The 20977-nt window shown below is 37.9% G+C and overlaps 1 protein-coding gene across 1 annotated transcript; it reads left to right on the top strand.

Annotated features, from left to right (window-relative positions):
* Positions 1–460: 460 nt before the first annotated feature.
* On the top strand, positions 461–20910 carry LOC135736452 (serine/threonine-protein kinase PAK 6). The gene is made up of 9 exons (XM_065255087.1): positions 461–811; positions 9589–9814; positions 12844–13509; positions 14052–14579; positions 16015–16148; positions 18046–18172; positions 18781–18906; positions 18983–19117; positions 19203–20910. Exons 2-9 carry the CDS (start codon positions 9611–9613, stop codon positions 19368–19370), a joined length of 2088 nt encoding a protein of 695 aa, XP_065111159.1. The 5' UTR covers positions 461–811; positions 9589–9610; the 3' UTR covers positions 19371–20910.
* The last annotated feature ends 67 nt before the right edge of the window (positions 20911–20977 follow it).

The following is a 20977-nucleotide window of genomic DNA, read 5'->3' as shown; positions in this document are numbered from 1 at the left end:
ATGTTACTAATAAAACAATAGTGAAGAAACCATGAACAATGGTCAAGATATCTGATGATGTGTACAGTGACATCTGACTGCTGTTATTTCAGAGCTCATAGTTTACCTGCCTATAATGTCATCTTCTCATTAAATATTCATGAACTGACCAGTTTATCAGCGCACGACACCTCACTGCCGATACCTGCCGTATCAGATCACTTGCTCACGTGGAAACGCTTCACCACGGCGACAGAGGGGGTGTGAACCGTCTCCTAGGTGATGCCTTCCTTTGCCATTTCTCTGATACACAACACACACACACACACACACACACACACACACACCTCGTGCTCAAAGTGTCTCTGCAAAGACAACCCACAGGAGAGAGAGAGCGAGAGAGAAAGAGAGAGAGAGAGAGAGAGAGAGAGAGAGAGAGAGAGAGAGAGAGAGAGAGAGAGAGAGAGATACAGTACACACACACAGAAGGGAAGGGGAGGGCATCAGTCTGTTCTCATCTCCTCTAGATGTGGATTGTATCTTGTTTTCACCATGGCATCACAGCAGCATGGATATCAAGCTCTTCTGGGAGATGAGATGGGCTTTAAGCAGAACGTGTCATCTTCATCAAAGCACCTCTGAGATGGCCGTGCATGCGTGCAGCTGCAGGCAGAAATGCATCAGGCTCTCTCAAGCAAACGGCAGCCTGCAGTGGGAGGTTGATTGAGTGTGTATGTGTGCGTGTGTGTATGTGTGCGCTCGTGTGTGTGTGTGTGTGTGTTAATTCAGACCCACAAAGCCCGGCAGGAGAGGATCGCCACACAACGGCAAGGTAAGAAAATCTACATTTTGCGGCATGCATGCAATCGATGCTCCCCCGCTTTAATGGTTACTAGGGAGGATGGCAGATAGAAGCAGGATAATGAGGCTGATGTCCTGATGGGCTACTTGGCTTTGTGTTGCATTGGGAGAGAGATAGAGAGAGATGGTGGGTGATGGGGGAAAACAGATGCACAGAGAGCACAATAACACCGAATGAAAAGGCAGATTTAAAGGTAAAACCTTTGAAGGACTGCGGTGATGTGGAAACGCTTTTACTTTCCCCCACCCAACCCCACCTCTTTCTCTCTCTCTCTTCACCCATCTTTATTGAGGCCACGTTAAGGTGAGACATCAGACCCTGGAGGTTGGATGAAGCACCTCTCATGGTAAATGTTTTGAAGTGAACGTCCACATGGGTTATCTTCAGTTTAGATCTGGGTCGGTTGTCTCTGACACACTGTGTTTGTCTCTGGTCATATGCACACGTTCGTATGAATGGATCGTATAAGACCGCTTCACAAATGACAGAAACATCTAAAGGTCTGTTGCAGACGTGTCTACAGATATCTTTTCTAAAGATGGTGTTTGTTAAGGCGAGCATTACGATGATTTATGGTGTGTTAAGTGTTTGTTTTGATGTTAAACCTCGAGGAATTAAGTTGTGGTGTGGATCCATCTGTACTATTGACTTACATGATACTTAAAATAACAGGAGAAGTGTACTTTAACTTTATTATGACTACCCTAGCAACCATGGAAATACCCTAGCAACCACATACTACATCCTGACAAACAGCTATTAGAGCCCAGCGGTTGTCACTTGAAAACATTACATTTTCTTGAATTAAAATAATGTGAAATAGTTTGCTTTCCTCATTCATCACAGGTTTATTTATATGTCAGAGACACGTTTGCTGTGATAGTAAAAATGTCTGAGTAATTTATTTGAGTCACATTTTGCATGCAAAACTAGTTGTCATGCACGAAAGTTGCTTGTTATAACAAGGTCAAGAACATTGTGCTTTAACAATCTGTTCATTAAACTCAACCAACAACATTACAGTTTTCCACTACAAATGGGATCTCTTTATTATCTCAAGTTTCTGATGAAGAGCTTAATATTATGAGCTAAAACATTTCTCACAAATCTTCTGACAACAAATGATCTGAGCTTTGCATTTCACATGAATTTCATAGCTCTAAGCTTAAAGACAACCTTGAGTACACGAGCATGATCTCTTACGCTAACACAGCATCTTTACATACAGTAATACTCTGTAAGGATTGAGAGTTTCAGTATTTGAAGTCTTTCACATCACTGTGATGGGATGCTCACAGATATGACAAATGATCCTGCTTTTTACACGCTAAACATGAACAGGGAAAAGAGGATTGGTTTCGTCATGGGACAAAATCCAAACAATCCAATGGGAATAAGGTGGTAGAAAGAAATAGAAACAAAGAACGACATGCACATTAAGGGAAAGAGATGGCAAACAGCCACAAAATATATCATGATTTGGATTTTGGCACAAGCAAAAACCAGATTCCCAACTGGAGCTATGCATCTTTAAGCAGATTTACTGACTGTGAAATGATTTTACCATTTATGCCCTAATGCATTGCATGAAATTAAGTCTTTGACTAATTTAATTTACTTCTGAAATGTGACTTTTTTAAGCGAAACAGGACATTGATTTTATCCATCATCTGTGCTATAAAACTGGACATGATTCAGTTATTAATGTATTGATAGTCTGGATTAAAAAAGTATCTTCAAGAATTTGATCAAAAATATTTGCTATAGCATCCACCTTACGCCATCACTGAACATAACATACACATACATGTACTTGCTTGGGCTATAGACTTTATTCTGAGACATCTAGAAACACATCAATGCTGAGAATTCTTGTTTTTTAAATTATTAAATTGGTGCAAGTCTAACAATTGTAATGGTAACAGATAAAGCCATACAGGGCAAATGTTAAACTTTGTAGTTTATGGGGTTTAGTAAAAAAATGTAATCATGGCCCCTTCATAGGAAAGTGATGTTTAGCCTCTTAAGATGCTAAGCACATCAACAGATCAAACCCCAGACAGTCTTAGTGCCTTGCATGTTTATCTTCTGAGAGTTAAAGAGTATTTAAGACAGAAGCCCTTAACGTCTTTGATTAAATGCAATGGGTTGTGAGTCCAACAGAGCAATAAGTCTGAATAAACGCATTAGCTTAATATATAATAATAGGCAAATGCAATAGTATGCATTGTTGTCACATGACTTCCCTATAGCATGATGCATTTCCAAATCAATAAGTGTTGTCATTCAATTTTGTCATTGTGAGATGAAATAATAAATCAAGAGTATACTGTACATACTGCATACTTAAATAGTAAGCAAGTGATACTAAACAGCCAAACTCTTCAACCACGAGTCTTATTTTCTGTAAAACAGATTTACCCCTACTGCCACTGTACTGAAACCTCAAATATTTGTCTAAATGCTGTAATAAACAATATATGAATTTACAAAGACATGCAATAAAATATTAATTTAGTCCGTTTTACAACCATTTACACAGAACATCGCAAAGTGATTGTGTTTATAGTTGGATATCTGTATTGCTGTTAACACAAACCTTTAGTTTATTGACTAAGAAAAAAAATCATCCTTAAACACAAATCTCACATTTAAAATAATGACTTCAATATCAAACTTAGTATGAATCAAATAAGTCAATTTTAACATGATTTACATGCAAGGGATATCAAATCCAAGTTTTAGAGATCAGACAACCTTCACTCCATGATTACAAAAGTCATTGATTGATGTGCTTGGTTTGGACTTTTCATCCCTCACACTTTGCAAGATGTGGGCCAATAATTGTTAATGACAACATGACTCATTATTTAGCATTCAGATGTCAAAATGTGATCAAAATAAATCTGTCAATTAAAGAGATTAACAACAATTCTCTATGTGGATTTGCACAAAATGAATGTGAAAGGATTCATCAATATCGATTGCTGACAGACAGATGGTGGTGATTCTAACGCTTTAATAAATTATTAAACATTTATCAAGTAAAGCTATTATCCTGCCTGCTCATCCAGTGTATGTTATGATGAGATATTGTGTGACAGACATTAAATTATGGCTCTCTTTAGGTGCTTAAACAAGCAGAGCATCTTTATACAGTTTATAATCTAAAACTATAGCTGCTGATCTCTGGAGATTCTGTCACGTTCAGTAATTATATTACAGAGTTTGCCAAACTGCCTGGGGTAAGCAAGGTGAATATGCATTTCTCAGAAGCAAAGACTGATGTGTAGATACCCTCTATATAGTCTACAAACAACCTAATCTAGTGTCAATGTTGAATAAATCAGCCATTAAGTGTCAAAAAAGAGTTTAAAACATGTCAGAGGCACTTAAAGGGTTTTTTCATCTGCTGTTTATATATTTCTAATTGCACTATTTTGTTCAAGAAATATAACCCTAAATATATATACTTGTTACATACATGAAAACAACCCATATTTGTGTAAAGCCCTCGTGAGAGTGTCAAACATCATCCTTGTGTTTTTAGCCCTTAAAGCCTAAAAATCTGATAAACTAAAAAATGTTGGGTTGTTTGAACTCATGGGTGAATATTGGACCAACTATTTGGGTTATAAATAAACCTATGCAAGGTTGTTGTTATTACCCAACCCAAAGAATATAAATCTATGTGTGTTGAAACAGCCCAACATAGATTTATAACCATGGTTGGATCTTTCCAATACTTACCCAACCATGGATTAAACCAACCCAGCATTTTTAGAGCATATGGCATTAGCAGATACTTTCATCACACACATTCAGTCTGTGCATGATTTTCTTCGTTCTTTTCTGACAGAGAGGATTAGCTCGTGTGCCGGTCCCACAGAGAAACGCCTGACACAAATATTGCATAAATTGTGAGCGCTCAACCAAAATTGGATCAGTGAAGAGGCGTGTTTTCAGTTGAGAGCTGTGTGTAACACTGTTTACATAAATTAATAAAATACTCCACCAAAACCAAAAGAAGCGCTGCTGATACCATAAACCCAAAATTATGCACACACACAACCCTTCTGCAATTGACTGACATTTACTCATGGGTAAAAGTAGCTCTATGTTGATGTTGCATTTAAGAGAAATATGATGCAATATGTTTGGACAAATGTGACACAAAGTTTGAGTCAAAAACAGGAGAATGCATCATATCTCTTTATTTTATATTGGGTACAAAAAAGCCCTGTGGTCATAATCTGTCCTCACAGAAAGCTTATCAACATAACTATAAGAGTTATCTTCATGATAATGGATTATTTTACCTGAGGGCAACACAAATGGACCAATAATGGACCCCTGTGGAACACTTCAGGTTTTTCTGTTCTCTCAAGCACAAACTCCAGTATGAAATGTTTCCCTGGCAACAAATAAAACCCAAATCCAAAGTCCTTTAAGACAAATTTGACTATTTGAATATATGCATTAAATATACTGCCTTTAGTTAGTAGGTTGTGCATTAGGGGCGCTCCGATCCATTGGCTAAAGATCGGTATCGGTCGATCATCACATGGATTGACTTTTGTCATCATAGGGCTTTTAAATGCATGTGCAATTTGAGAGATTTTTACGCAGTGCAAGCATTTTTACAACCCATTGCTCATGTGCAACATCCAAATTTGTATTCCTCTTTTTGCCTTTACAGGGATATGTGTATTCTATGAGTCCTAGCATGCAGCGTGACACGTCTTCACATCCCCATCAAAAAGCATACAGCATATCTATTGCAAACATTGCATCTGCATGCTGAAACTTTGTTATTTGCATGCATTCAAATTTTTTGACAGTTTAAATATTTATTTTACTCGCAGCTGCTCTTGTCTGCGGCGCGTCCACCCGATGCACGCACACAGACACTGCCTGTCATTCAGCACGAGTACAGAGCAAAGATCTCTCTCACGTCTTAAAGCTACAGTAACCTTATTCATCGCTCGATAATATTAAAGAGAAAATCCCTCTCTGCTCATGACTGAAGAACTGTTATACTTTATAAGAATGCATCTAGCCTACATTTCATTTATACACTGAGACTGTGCAGGGTTTGCCTTTTTAAAGACATATTAAATAGCTTTTGGTAGAATGAATATTTGTCTGTGATATTACTTTATCTAGAAGAAGAGTTAACAGTTAAAGTCATCAAAGAGTGTACATATCAGCTCGGAGAATCGGTATCGAGCATTGGTATTGGCCGATCATGACGACAAGAAACCGGCACTTGGTACCGGCTGCAAAAATCCTGATGGGAGCATCCCTATTTTGTATCATTCAAACTGAAATTTCCTTTAAATGAAAGTTTTGTCGAGGTCACTGTCAGTGAGTGCAAACGATGCTCGTATCAAATGCTGTCATCGTATCAAATCTAGATTAAATGCTGTGACAGTGAAAACAGATTAGTCTTTTTGAAAGCTGATATTGCAGTATTTAAATGGATTATGATCCTCAGGGGATAAATGTCCTGGAGAACCTTAAAATAGATAAATAAATGCAGATATTTTTGTAGCTGAGATTAACAGATGATGGTAGGTTTACAACTTTACAAATACAGTTAAGAAGCAGATCAATACTGAAATCCAATTTCCCATTAACACCACAGCATGTTTTAAAGGCTAAATAAGATTACAGCTTATAAGAGTTTTACAGGTCAGGAATGTCAAGATGAAGTCGTGTGTGTGTGTTTTTAAGACTCTTAAGCACAAAGATTATTCATTCATCAATACTTTGACATTGATGTACATATATTCATTTAAAATTCAGTCTGTTTTTATCCAAGAATTATAATAATACAAATCAATGAAAGATAAGAAATCTGTCAAAAGCTGATAACTCAAGAATGTGATGCTGGCCAAGGTTTAGGAGAGAGTTCGGTTATGTCTCAAATCAACAGAGAACCACTGTAATCTGCCATGTTGCATAAATCTTGTATTAAAAGTAAACATGATATGATGTTGAAGATTTTTCGTGACATGCTTGTTTTAAAGATGAGTCTGATAGATGAAGGGTCTGGGTTTAGTAACACACACAGATCAATAGTTTCCTCAGCATGAAAACAGAAACAGATACTCGTGTCGTCTACAGAAGGCTTTACTCCCAAAGGACAGCTAGTTGAGAAGGTATTTATTGTTCTTGTCAGTTTGTTATTGTTCCTGTAATTGAAGTACTGTGACTGCAAGTCCTTTATACTAACAGACAGAGATGAGGTGGAAAACAAAGATCAGATCACTTTAGTCTTGGGAGAATTTTAATGTGATTTCTTTGAGTCCATTTGACTTATGAATATCTTAGCAGACATTGTTAAGATCACATCTAAAACATAAAGATCTTTTTTAAACATGTAGAATCGACTAAGATCTTGTTTATTTCCTACTATTGAAAAATCATATTCAGTGCAATAAAATATTTGAAAAAAATAATTATGCAAAATAGATATGCAAAAAATATTCATTTTGAAAATATTTTTTAAGGAAAAAGAAGAACATTGATATGTTCATGTACAGTATATTGAGTCTCTGTGAGATGCAATCGGAGAGTTCAGATGCAAAACCCACTAAGTGCAGCTGACACGTTTTCATGTAAATTACCATTTTTTTATCAGACCCTTAATGCATTCTGCCAACAAACCGGTGTTTCTGAATGGCCTGAGGCTGGATTTAAGCGGATTTGAAACTAAGATATTTCATGAATGTATTTAAATATGTGCCATCTGGTTAATCCCATACAGCAAAAAAAAACATTTCTCTGGCCAATTTAAAAAAAAATATATATATGCTAAATACATTTTATAGAAAGTAAAGCTTTATTAAATATATTTTTGAATTCAAAAATATATGAGAATATATTACAAATGTATTTCAGGGGCAACAAATACATTTCTAATTTTACAACCAATACAGCAAAAGATATAAGTTTATATTAAATGTATAAGTATGAAATGTATAGGTATGTTTAAAATATAAAATAATAAGTAAATTTTTGCAGGTGAAAATATATTTAATTTTAATCTTTGTGATGTTTACAAAGTTTTTCTTCCAATACGGCGTGAATATAAATGCTTTATTAAATATATTTCAAAATATAAACAAAATGGTCAAACAATATATAGGTATATATTTTAGCACATATATTTTTGGGCCATATTTTGTATATTTGAAATATATTTAAATATATTTTAAAATATATTTTAAAATATATATATATATATATATATATATATATATATATATATATATATATATATATATATTTGCTGTATTCTCATTTTTGACGAAGGTGGCGTTTAGTGGCTTTTGCAGACTAAGCCCATTGTGAGCCCTTTGAGATCTTTGTTTTCATTTTGGTTTACTTAAACACCTAAAGAAGGTATGGTTTTGGTTTTGAAGAGAACTTTTGTGCGAGAGAAGTCTGGCCCATTTCTTCACCCACAACAAGACAAAAAAAAATGTTGTCTTTCTCTCTCTCTTTCTCTCTCATTCTTTATGTCTCTTTTGCCGGCAAAATTGTGAAAAAATATATTTGCATTAATTGAACTGCTGATTTAGATTGAACAGGGTGGTTATCTTACTATAGACCGTCTGAGGACTTCTAACATTGGCTGAGTCAAGACAGAGAGAACTGGAGGTTGAAAAAGTTTTCTTGATCTTTTGAGATAATCAAGTTTAAAGTACAAGGAAACTATTTACATTTGAGAATACAGATCATTTTTTATTTGACATGAAGACTTAGAGAGATTGGGAGAGAGTTCATTGTGTGTTATTGCAGATTGATGGGGGTGAGTGGTTTTTGGGGTCTTTTATCAAGCTAATGCACTTTGACCTAAAGGCACGAGCCGCAAGCATTCAGTGTTCCCTGTCTGTCATTTAAAGGGTGAGCTGTAATTGAGCAGAGATACTTCACTTTACACAGAGCAGAGGCATCCGAAAGCCTGCCGACAGCGATGTTCTCACGCTTTAAACAGTCTTCGATGCTTGTAAAAGAAAGATCAGACCAAAGATGTCAAAGAGAAACAATGCTTTCTTCTGATTAAAAACGCTGACAGTAAGCCAGTAGATAAATGTGCTGGATTTTCTATTTTTAGAACAAAGATGACGTGATTTCCCCATTGCACTGAAGCAGCCAGGTTTAGTTAAATTTAGTGTAACAGAATTACAGAAAGGGCCAAAAAGTAAAACAATAAACCTGCTGACTCAACTTATATCAAATCATCCTGTTGCTTTGAAGGAGTTAACTTTTATTAACACAAAGTGTCAAGTTAAATGCAAAAATACGTTTTTAGGGATTAAAATGTTTTAACAGACCAACATTTATTCAAATCTTTTATGTCTCACTATTACTCGCTCCCTCTCACATCTTGATTTTATTACAGCAGTTGAGTGTCACAAAAGCAGACAACTTCATAAATCTGTTTCTTCATCAGTGTACAACTTGGACATGTAGTTTATCTATGTTTCTAATCAATTTAAAGCAGTAAATTACTGTATTTTATCCCCATTTGTATCCATATTCTTTGAAATACATTGGAATACCAAAAATAACTATGGTATATGAAAATGATTTTCATTTAAATCTATCTGATAACAGCACCACCACACTGCTTTTTGTCGTATACAGAATTATGGTATATAATGGAATAATGTTTAAATTCCTACCTATATCTCTTGAAATATCTCCTTTAAAATAATTTTTCATGTGTTTTTAAGGTCTCTGCTGTAGAATCTGACAATGTTTCGCAAGAAGAAGAAAAAGAGGCCGGAAATTTCAGCACCGAAAAACTTTGAGCATCGTGTTCATACCTCTTTTGATGCCAAGCGAGGGGTCTTTGTCGGCCTTCCTACACAATGGCAGAGTTTAATAGAGAACCTCCGCAGACCCAAACCGATGGTGGACCCATCCCGAATAACACCAGTGGAGCTCAAACCAAAGAAGGTACCAACTGCACACATCATGACACTGATGGATCCATATCTAAAGTGGAGAACATCATAGATTAGGCTATACGATTAACACTGCATTCAAGTTATACATTTTTAAGCAACTTGAATTAGTTAATGACTCTCAGAAGCACTGTCATATTGTTTTTTTAACAAAGGGAGCAAAGACTTCTAACCCCAAATAATAATATTTAAAAATGAGCATGCAAGCCCAACATCACTACACTGTGAGGGCTGCAGATGTAAGCAAAGCAACTCTGTGTGCATTTATAAAAGACTTGTTTCAGACAGTTAAATGTGAATTATTTTCAAAGAAATCTGAATATATGGTTGCAAAATCAACAAAATCTTTATATTATCTAAAAAATCTGAGAGCCTCTTGCCTGTGGAAACGTCACTCATCACATGATGCTTGGCTCTGCTTCTGGCTGTAGCAGGATGTTGTGGGTGATTCCTATCAGGACCGTACTATGTCTCTTATATGTCTTTCCTCAACTCTAAGTCTTAAGGTAGAGTGCGGTATAAAGATGTTCACTCACGATTGACATTCGCCCAAAGTACACCATGTTGTTTGACTTTACCGACGTTTCCTCACAAAGTGTGTTCGACTTTCTGCGGCGCCGCAAGAACTGAAAGACGGATGACGTCAAAGTACTGCGAGAGCGAATCAATTAGACTTCTCCGTATGAGTTCTCGCATCGGTCTCGCGGTACTTAGATGTCATCATGAAGTTGAACAAACCAGTATTTTGTGTAGCGTCACTAGCGGATCGGATTATGGGATTGACAGTGTGGCCGCGGAGGTCTAAATAAATGCCTGGGCTGTGTCGGAATTCAATCCCACTATGCCCCGCATACAACCGATGAACGTAACCTTCACAGCTAGCGTCCACTCGGTCGTTTTTAGTACTGCAAGTGGACTATGTAGTATAATGTAGGGAGGAAGAGTATTTGTTGGCTGTGATTTTGTTTACTGAGCACTTAACTCGGTTTATCTATTATAAATGAATGAGAATTGCTTTAACGTTAATCAGCACAGAAATAGATACTGACTTCTGCACAGGCAAGTATTTGTCGTACTATTTACAACAATATAATAATAATATGTGTATATAGTATAATAGTTTACATTTATGGCATTATATACACGTTATTATTGTAGTGTTTAGTATTAAAGCTTCTGTCAAATGCATAAAAGCATAATTGATAAAAAAAGTTTATTAATAAAAAATACAGTGTGGTTTGTCAAAATGATTCAGTTCAGGTCAGCTTACCTTTGGGGGCTTTTTCACTAGGTGCAGTACATAGACCCAGTACTTTTTTAGTACCAACTCGGTAAGGGTGACCCAAGATGATACCAAAAAGTTATGCAAAACAGCGTGATTGCTATATGTCAAAGATAAGCTTTACCTTCATGCTAGCTTGCACTCTCTCGATTAAACCTGTTGTCATCTGTGCTTTGCTGTAAGTTCCCAAACTCCCTTTTAGCTATGAAAAACATTTACAGGTTGAGAATCAGAAACACCATAACAGTTTTCTTTCTAGACTTGCAGTTTGTGGCAGTACATTGGCGATGCGCACGTCCACATATATGCTTAAATGCAACTTAAATGAGGCTCAGCGAAGCGTGTCCCGACATCACGGGTGTTTGTACAGAAACTGTGATGTGAGACAGAGGTAGTGATAAACGCAATATACAATCATCGATTTGTGGTGAGAAATAAATGAATGTATGGGAATGTACAACGATGCTCTCACTTGTATGATGTCACAGCAGCGCAAATATAACGACACGCCTACAATCCCTCCCACTGCGTAGTGATACTAAACTCGATGGAAAAGCTACCAAGCCAAAGGGAGGTAAGCATAGTTGTGCGTAGGTCTTACGGCGTGGCCGCGACGGTGTAGGTTCCGCGTCGGTTTTCATTTATACCTTTGTGTCGTCATCTGCGTCGATGTGCAAATGCAAGCGCACACCGGTGGTAGGCAGTATCCACGCGTGTAACCACAGTAGCAGCGTGATAGTGAAAGAAGAAGAAGCTTGGCAAGTTAACTCACAAACGAAGAAGAAACAGCAACTTGTAGTGTATAATTTGAGAAGACCAGCAATGATGGAAGTAAATAAACAGCGACTTTTGTTGCAGTTTGAGTTAAATCACTCCTCAACTTGGCTCATCTTTGTTTTTACCATCGCAAATGGTATTACCGTTGACACAGTTTTTTTACCTGATGGGAGGGGTTCTGGTGGACCAATCACAGCTCTTGCGGTCCTCGTAGAGCCGACGCGCTGTTATAAATTTTGCGAGGTGCACGTCAGGCTACGCAGAGATACGCACAGGCTACGGATAACCTACGGCGTAGAGCTTGCGCACGACTATAAATCGGGCTTAAGGGGCGGCATTATTATTTTAATAAGCCATCACCTACATTACAAAAAAGACAAAATCTGAATGACCTATTTTTTCACATGCTTGCAGAGAATGGTTTACCAAAACTAAATTACTGGGTTAATCTTTTTCATATTTTCTAGGTTGATAGAAGCACTGGGGACCCAATTATAGCACTGGTGTAAAAAGTCAGATTTTCATGATATGTCCCCTTTAAACTTTGTCACAGTATGTTTGCATTTTTATATAGTTTAATCAAATAAAAATTGACCATAATAACACTACTTACACATTGAGTCTTATTGTGTATACATTTAAAAAAAAAAAAAAAAAAAAAAAACTAACCAAAGTTCTTATGTCATAGTAATTATGAACCTAATATTGCAGATGTTATCACTAATAGTAAACAAATCACAACCTCTTTGTTTTCCTTTGTTTTTGATGTGCAAGAAAAGAAATGCATTGATATCAGACCAACTATTCTGCTGTTTTTAAACACACCATCAGCCAAAAATAGCCTCCGTAGAGGAACGTGTGATTTTGAGTTTATCCACACCCAGGTGAATTCACACGTGCTTTAAATAGCACTAGATTTCAGTGCTTATCATTCATCACAATCTTCTTCTCATCCTCCACAGACCATCGTACGAGGCAGTATGATCGGCCACGGGGATTACATCTCCGCCATGCTGTCAGACATGAGCCGCCTGTCCGTCACCAGCTCCAACTCTCTGCGCAAGAGCAGCCCGTCGGCACGCAAGAGAGCTCAGTCGCTGGGTCGCCTGGGGGAGGTGAACGAGGGCGAGGCGTATCAGTACGAAGGTCTGGAACCCTCCCAGGATGAGCCGGAATCTGTCTGGGCCGACAGGTCACGGAACATCCACAGCGAGAGCGGAACGCCATACATGGGTCTGAAGAGAAGCATCACGCTCCAGCCCAACGGTGTGCTGCCCAGAGCCAAGTCCACTTATGAGGTCAGCACGAGCTTCTTGGAGGGACCTCCGCCTCCTCCGTCTCTTCCGGCCCCTCCGCCACCCCCGATCCAAATCCCACAGCCTCCCAGATCTGTGTATTTGGGTGGAGATGTGGGAAGTCCGACAGAGAGACTCATGATGAGAAGAGAGTTTCCCATTGTGTTCTCCCACAACCACAGACCCATTTCATGTTTTTATAGCCCTACAATGCCCATGCATCAACCTCATGGAGACAGCGGGGGTCTCACTCCTGATATGAGGACTTCTAACAGGTTACTGGTACATCCTCAAAACAGCCCTGGAAGACCGTTCTCCTCATACGACCTGAAGGTAAATAAAAGGAATTGTGACTTGCGGTTCCATTCAAAACCCTTCACAATGGTGGATATGGTGGCTGGTTTGCTGCTGGACCACTCTGGTTGACAAGTGTATCTTTGTTAGCATTCCCGCATCTTGTTAGCATTCCAGCATCCAGCATGCCAGCATCTGACTTTTTTGCCCAAATTTGACCCATATTTGATTTTCTTATACAAATCAGACCGTGGCCACTTTTATATGTGGCCCTAAATCGGATACATATCTGATGTATTGCAATTAGGGTTGCAAAGTTTGGGAATTTTGGAAATATTTAAAATTGGAAAATGTAAGGAATTAAAAGAAAATTATTTGGAAATTTGGGGTAATTTATACAAGATGTATCACATACAATTTAGCTTCCATGACATCTGACTCATCTTCATCTGTGTGTCACAATTCCCATAAATTCCAAAAATTAAAAAATTAATAAAAGAATAATAATTAGATATAACCTGATTTTCTCTGTCAAAATTCAAATAATTTACTTTTTTTAATCACCCACTCCAATAATACAGGCAGAGGCAGCCATGAGACATCAAGCGGGATATTTGCACAGCGGAACCAGCAGTCCACTCGTGAGAGGTCACAAAACCGTCCGCTCCTCCTCCAGCTACACCATCGGACTCTCACCCAACATTAGTTATCGGCCCACGGGTCCAGACCCATTCATGAGACACTCGGGTTGCCCGAACCCAGGACTCTTCCCCAGACAGGACAGCCCCTCACAACCCAGACCATCACCCACCGGTTCCCTCGCCAACAGCCCTCCGGGAACCTGTTCGCCCGCGTTCAGACCCCCTCTGCACCCTTCACCGCGCCCCCCGCCCGATCCTCCTAAAGTCACCCATGAGCAGTTCAAGGCAGCTTTGCAGATGGTTGTAGATAAAGGAGACCCTCGGTCATACCTGGAGAACTTTGTGAAGATTGGAGAAGGCTCCACGGGTGTGGTGTGCATCGCCCGTGAGAAACACAGCGGTCGGGTTGTGGCCGTCAAGATGATGGACCTTAGGAGACAACAGCGACGGGAACTTCTGTTCAATGAGGTAAAACGGCTGCACAAAGCGCACAGGAAACATTACAATAAATATCAGATATAAGAGTTGAATTAAAAGAGTTTGGCAATGTCACAACTCACAAACGATTGTGATCCACTCATGATCCTATCTGTAAAAAATTAAGGGTTAAGTCTAAGACTAGCAGCATCAAAGTTTGTTCCCTTTCAAGGGAACTATACGCTGCGTCAGAGAGCTGACGCTTTGGGAACGCGTACAGCGTTCCTTCTCAGGGAACAGAGGTTACATACGTAACTTAGATAGGATTTCAATCATTGATTTCACATGACATGACTTTACTCAGATAATATTAAAAATATCAAGATGATATTTTTACAAGATGTTCTTCTTTTTGTAAAAAACATTAGATCACAAAGTGACAGGCAGGGTCACATAGGGCCATTCCACCGAATCGATGCCATTTGAAATATTTCTAGACTTTCAGAGGGGGGAATGCGAGTTAAATCCTGGGGACATGACTTAAATGTGCATTTGATCTAAAATATTATGACCTTTTCCAATGATAAAAAATATGGACCCACACAAAAATTAAGAATTTAATGCTATATATTTTTCTATGTGGTTTTATTAATGTTTTAAATTATATAGTTTAAATTTGGGGTTAGATTAACATAAAGGACACTTTGCTTAATCATAAAATTTATTTTGTCCTGGCTCTGGCCAGAAATGGCACCGATTCGACGTAGGGCTGTCACAATGATTAAATAATCGTCTCATCGCGATGATTTCAGATCACCGCAATGATTGCACATCTCTCTAAAAAACACAAGAGGGAGCTGCAGCGCATGTATAAACGAGACCGTATCAGATTACTTTTAAATATGTGTTATGTGTATTAATATTTACTGCCAGGTAAACCTTGCAAAAGATTTATTTAAATAATCACAACAATGTGTGAAAATTATTTCATGAACAAACAAAAAAGTCTAAGAATTAAATTTCAAAGAAACAAAACAGACAATTAATCGTCATAACCGTCAAAGCCCTAAAATAGGCAATTAATCGTAATAATTGACATAAGGTATTAGACAATTAACTGTCAGCCAAATCTCATAATCGTGACAGCCATAATTTGATGGAATGGCCGGATATCTGATATAATGTTGTCCATCTGCATATTGAAGCAAAATGTGTCCTGATATGGTTCATGTTGGCTACAGTTCTGATACCGGAGGTGTGAAATATGATTTCTTGAAACATTAAGCGGTTTCCTGAAAACAACTCTTTCTACATTTGCTTGCATTTTATGCACTTGGCAGACCCATAAAAGCATCTTACATTGCATTTAATCTATGCATCTTAGCAGAATTTTGTTCAAACCCATGACCTTTGCCCAGCTAACACAATGCTCATCCAGCTGAGCTACAGGAACAGTTGATGTAATTCTGCTGGTGTCTCTACACAGGTGGTGATCATGAGAGACTATCAGCACAGGAACGTGGTGGAGATGTTTAAGAGTTTTCTTGTTGAGGAGGAACTCTGGGTCATCATGGAGTATCTGCAGGGAGGAGCTTTAACAAACATCGTTTCTGAAACCAGGTAAGAACCAGGATGTTGTTTTAATGTACAGAGAATGTATCTAGAGAAAAGATTCATCTAAAAGTGAATATAAATGAAAGGAATATGAACTGAACATTTCAGTTTTGAAAAATATTTTGCCCTTTGATTTTTACTGTTAGTGCAGTATTGTGAACATAAATCGTTTCTGTATTTTCAAGCATTTTGTATAGAAATCCACAATATTTTAAAGAAACATGTCTTGAATCTCTTTGTGTTGCGGTAGTATTTTATTCACACCACCAGATGGTGATACGTGTGAGTGAATGAGTGAGATGATGCATTCAGCGTCTGTATTGACATTTCTTATCCTGTGATGGAGACTTTTATTTTATTAAACCATAAGATTAGCAAATTTTGTGATGACATTTGATCACAATTTAATTTGTGATGGAGTTGCATCAAGGGCGTAGGTTTGATTCTGGCATTGGTGGGGACATAAATAAAATGGTCGCATTGCAAAAACTGTTTATCACCGTTTACTTGACATAAACAACAGACAACTCAGTATGCACTTTACTCAGTGACATCTGACTCACCACCCCCGGTGCCATCCCAAATTTAATGTACTATAATAAACAATAACAATTCGTTATGTCCTAGAACCTAATAAACAGTAACTGTTTAAGTTTTTGTCAAAAAAAAAAAAAAATCACATTGTAACATATATGAATCCATATTTACTTTATAACAATGAAGAATATGCAATTAATATTTAATTCTTAATTTAATTTTGCCAAAAAAATCCCATTGTTGAAGTTGGTATGTATATCATGCTGTTTCCTGTTTTTACCATGTTGGGGTTATTTTCTTTCATGGATTAGGGACCCCCTAAATAACCTTGCTACCCCATTTATAAAAGGTTGACAAAAGTTTGCAAATCCTCAAGGTTAACATGGGATTGTCGTGTATTGTTGAAAACACTGTCCTTGAATCATTATGTGACACAACTTGTTCCGTATTTTGTGCATGAAACAGTTACAGTGGGTATAATAATACTTTCTTCCTCGCTTACCTGTAGCCTGAATAATCACGCGCGTCTTGTTGAGTGAACTTTGGCGCGTTGTACAAAGTGAAACCATCCTATCACACGTAGCGAGTAAAGACAAGCCCATAAAGTGATGTGATTTAAAGCGGCGGGACTCAAGAAATGCTAATCCAATCATATTAGCAATGTGAGTAGAGAGGCGGGACTAAAGAAATGCAAAGCCAATCATATTAGCGATGTGAGTTACGGAGGCGGGCATTGCAGAGAACGAAAGCTGTTAACCGTTTGTGTACCACATAGAGCGTCATTTTTACAGAACGGGATTGCAAAAGATTTTTAATCTCATTTAAATGATTCCTGAAAAAATATATAATTAAAAAAGTAAAGTAAAAAATAGAAAACACTAGAATAAGACGGACATTAGTGGTTATATATAAATACAGATTAATTGTTTGGTCGAAATTATTGCTAGGGACAATTCAGTCTTCCCTGAATATTGCTAGGGACATGTCCCTAGCGTCCCACCCTAAATCTACGCCCATGAGTTGCATATAATTTAGTTTTTAGTTGAAGTTCAAATGATAGATTTTGGCTGGAGATAAGCTTTAATGCATTCTCTGGTTCACAGACAACATGACATAAAAACGCTCTAGTTAAGTGAAAAGACCTCAAAAACAATCACAAGGTTAGTTGCTGTAGTTATTATTAATATATCATAACATGTAACTGTTTATTGATCATTGTTGTCTGTTAGGAAATACTGTGGGTGTTTTCTAACCACAGTACATGAGTAAGTTACAGTGATTTGAGAGTTAAAACGCCTTAAAGAACTACTGATCCAGTATTGATTAGATATTGATTAAATGTAATATTGTATTGTTTTACATTCAGACTGAATGAAGAGCAGATTGCTACAGTATGTGAGGCCGTCCTGCAGGCGCTGGCTTATCTTCATTCACAGGGCGTCATCCACAGAGACATAAAGAGTGATTCAATACTGCTTTCACTGGACGGCAGGGTGAGTACATCTGTCTGTCTGTATCTTAACACTTTCTCCAATATGGCATTGTTGATATTTCAAAATATTATTATCAAGCAAAATGCATTCTTCATGTAAACATTACAAAGTTTCTGCCAGGGTCTAAAGGTCATGTTTTAAAGTGGTGTTTTCCCATTTCCCATATTTGTGCAAAACTCCAGACATTTGCAATGTTTTGTCCAGACGGATCCAGTGTTTTGGGAGCCTGAATCTGCTGAGTGGATAAATCTGAAACCAACACCCTTCATGTGTGCAGCCAATCCATATAATTTAGCCCTTTTTTCACACAGATTACAGAAAAAATACAGGGAGAAATGTGTAATTTGCTTATCATGCGCTATTTCTCTCTGGAAGATATACGCGCGTGCATTTGTTTTCTGATCTGATCATGAAGTTGCACATGACGCACGCTGTTCTATGAAGCTAGCGATCGATCTCAGTTTCAGCACGGATAGCGAGGAGCTCTTGTGGATGTGGCCTTAGGAATAAAACTGCGATAAAAAAATAAAACAAATTTACAGCTGTGAGTAACAGGTGTGTGTTTTCAAATATTAACTCGTACCCTGCTGTTGTTTTTTTGTCTTTAGATCAAACTATCAGACTTTGGATTTTGTGCCCAGATCAGTAAGGATATCCCGAAGAGGAAGTCCTTGGTGGGAACGCCATACTGGATGGCTCCTGAGGTCATCTCCAAGTCACCGTACGGCACTGAGGTCAGAGCTCAAAACACAATGAACACGGAGATCATGAAAGTCATGCAGGTCATCATCTCTTGTGTTTAATCTGCAGGTGGATGTTTGGTCTCTGGGGATCATGGTGGTGGAGATGGTGGATGGAGAACCTCCGTACTTCAGTGAAACCCCGGTGGCTGCGATGAAGAGGTTAAGAGATGAGCTGGCACCCAGCGTACGCAATGTTCATCAGGTACGAGCGCGCACCAAAAATATTTCAACATCGGCTCTAGATTTCAGTAATGGACACATTTAGTTAACGTCTTATTTCTCTGCAGGTGTCCCCTGTGCTGAAGGATTTCCTGGACCGGATGTTGACCCGAGATCCACTAGAGAGAGCCAGCGCCACAGATCTTCTGGAGCATCCGTTTCTTCTTCAGGCCAGCTCTCCACAGTGTCTGGTGCCTCTAGTGGAGCAATACCGCAAACGCATGTCTCGCTGCTGAAGTTTCAGCGCCGGCTCATTCGCATGAAGTCCCCTGAGGGACCCTGACAGTGTTAGACGCTCTGCACACGGAAAATAAACAGATGTGGCAAAGCAAAGGGCATTTCCAGCTTAATGTGAAAAACACTTTTTTCCCCAAAGGGGCCAGAAGTTTAAGAAATGAAATGTTTCCTTCTCCTTGAGGACGTCTTATTGGTGCAGCATCCGTTTAAGGAGGAAATTGATCAGTTGTGTGTTTATTGAGAAGAGTCACTGGTTTTATTTGATGCTGCTCATATTTGATGTGAATCTGTGTCTACAGAGCAACAAAGACTTGAACAATCTTTATCGTATGCCCTCAAATGAGCACTCTGATTATATATTCAGATTTTTGTTGGAAAGGTGTGTTGGATCTTTTACCTGTATTTTTACCAGAATAAGCTGATGGTTATTTAAGACTGGATTGCATGTGCAAACAGTGGCACTCAAAGCTTGAATCTTCATGTAAAGAAATGAAATTAGTTTTCATAAAAGACAGCAACCGTGAAACGATGTCACGAATTGTTAGTACCAACAGGTGCAAATGTTTTTAATGAGCCATTGTACATATTTTAATGACCTATTTATTATTTTTTCAATGGATGGACTTGAGCGCCTGCTTTTCAAAAAGGTGTTGTGAATGGTTTGTAAACTGTGTAAGTATTGCATCTGAGTTTAAAAGCTTATTTCTAAAACTTCTGATTTTAAACTTACTAACCGTGTCAGAGGAACTAATAATGTACATAATCATAACTAAAAAGAATTTGCATTTGTTTGAGCGATGAAGGAAAAAGTTTTATCTGACGTGTTTACAGTTTGGATTTTTTTGCATCCAGTTGTTTTGTGATGAGAGAGAGAGAGAAAGAAAGAAAGAAAGAGAGAGAGATTGAATGTTGTTTAGCTCATACAGAATGAGTCTGTGCCATTTCCCTTAAGAAAATTAACAATGGTTTTACTACAGTGAAAACCAAAAAACATGAACCACTGCATTGCTAATTTAAATCAATACACAAAAAAACATGGTTACTACACTTTTACCACACAAAACCTGGATAATTTTTGTAAGGGTTTTGTTGTTTATGTGCACAGATTTGGCCAGAGTGTCACATTTCACTTTTTTTTTTTTTAAGAATAATTCACCCAAAAATGTGGATTGAGTCATTTATTAACCCTCTCACCACTTTAATAATTCCTTTGTGATATTTTGTCCTTTCTTGAAGTTATTTTGACAGGTTGTTGTCCTGAAGTTCATGCACAAGTTCTGCTGTCTCATAGAGTCACTGTACTGGGATCAGTGCACCTGGATTTAAGAGTTTAGGTGGACAGGTCTGTGTGCGCGTTTGTGTGTGTGTGTGTGTGTGTGTGTGTGTTTGTAAGACGCTGATGTGAAGCACCAGGCAGCTCAAAACACTCAACTCCTTGATTTTCTTCACGTTTTATGTGGTGGTGTTTGTGAGAAAACAGAGAGACATTAAAGGTTTTTTAAATGAATAAATCATGCATAATAAAAATCTCACTGATAACGTTTTCTTTTTTCACACACATGCACACACACAGATTGAGTTGTTTTATAAATATGATTGTCTTTTA

The sequence above is a fragment of the Paramisgurnus dabryanus genome, chromosome 17 (assembly GCF_030506205.2).
Source record: "Paramisgurnus dabryanus chromosome 17, PD_genome_1.1, whole genome shotgun sequence".
Classification (NCBI taxonomy): Eukaryota; Metazoa; Chordata; class Actinopteri; order Cypriniformes; family Cobitidae; genus Paramisgurnus; species Paramisgurnus dabryanus.
The sequence above is the reverse complement of the archived record's forward strand: the minus strand, read 5'-3'. Positions and strand labels throughout refer to the sequence as shown.

Bases quoted from the DNA above. Each gene is read 5' to 3' on its own strand.
- LOC135736452 (XM_065255087.1), top strand. From the start codon at position 9,611: ATGTTTCGCAAGAAGAAGAAAAAGAGGCCGGAAATTTCAGCACCGAAA. The intron at 14,580-16,014 runs GTAAAACGGCTG...GTCTCTACACAG, and splicing joins GGGAACTTCTGTTCAATGAG to GTGGTGATCATGAGAGACTA. The intron at 16,149-18,045 runs GTAAGAACCAGG...TTTTACATTCAG, and splicing joins AACATCGTTTCTGAAACCAG to ACTGAATGAAGAGCAGATTG.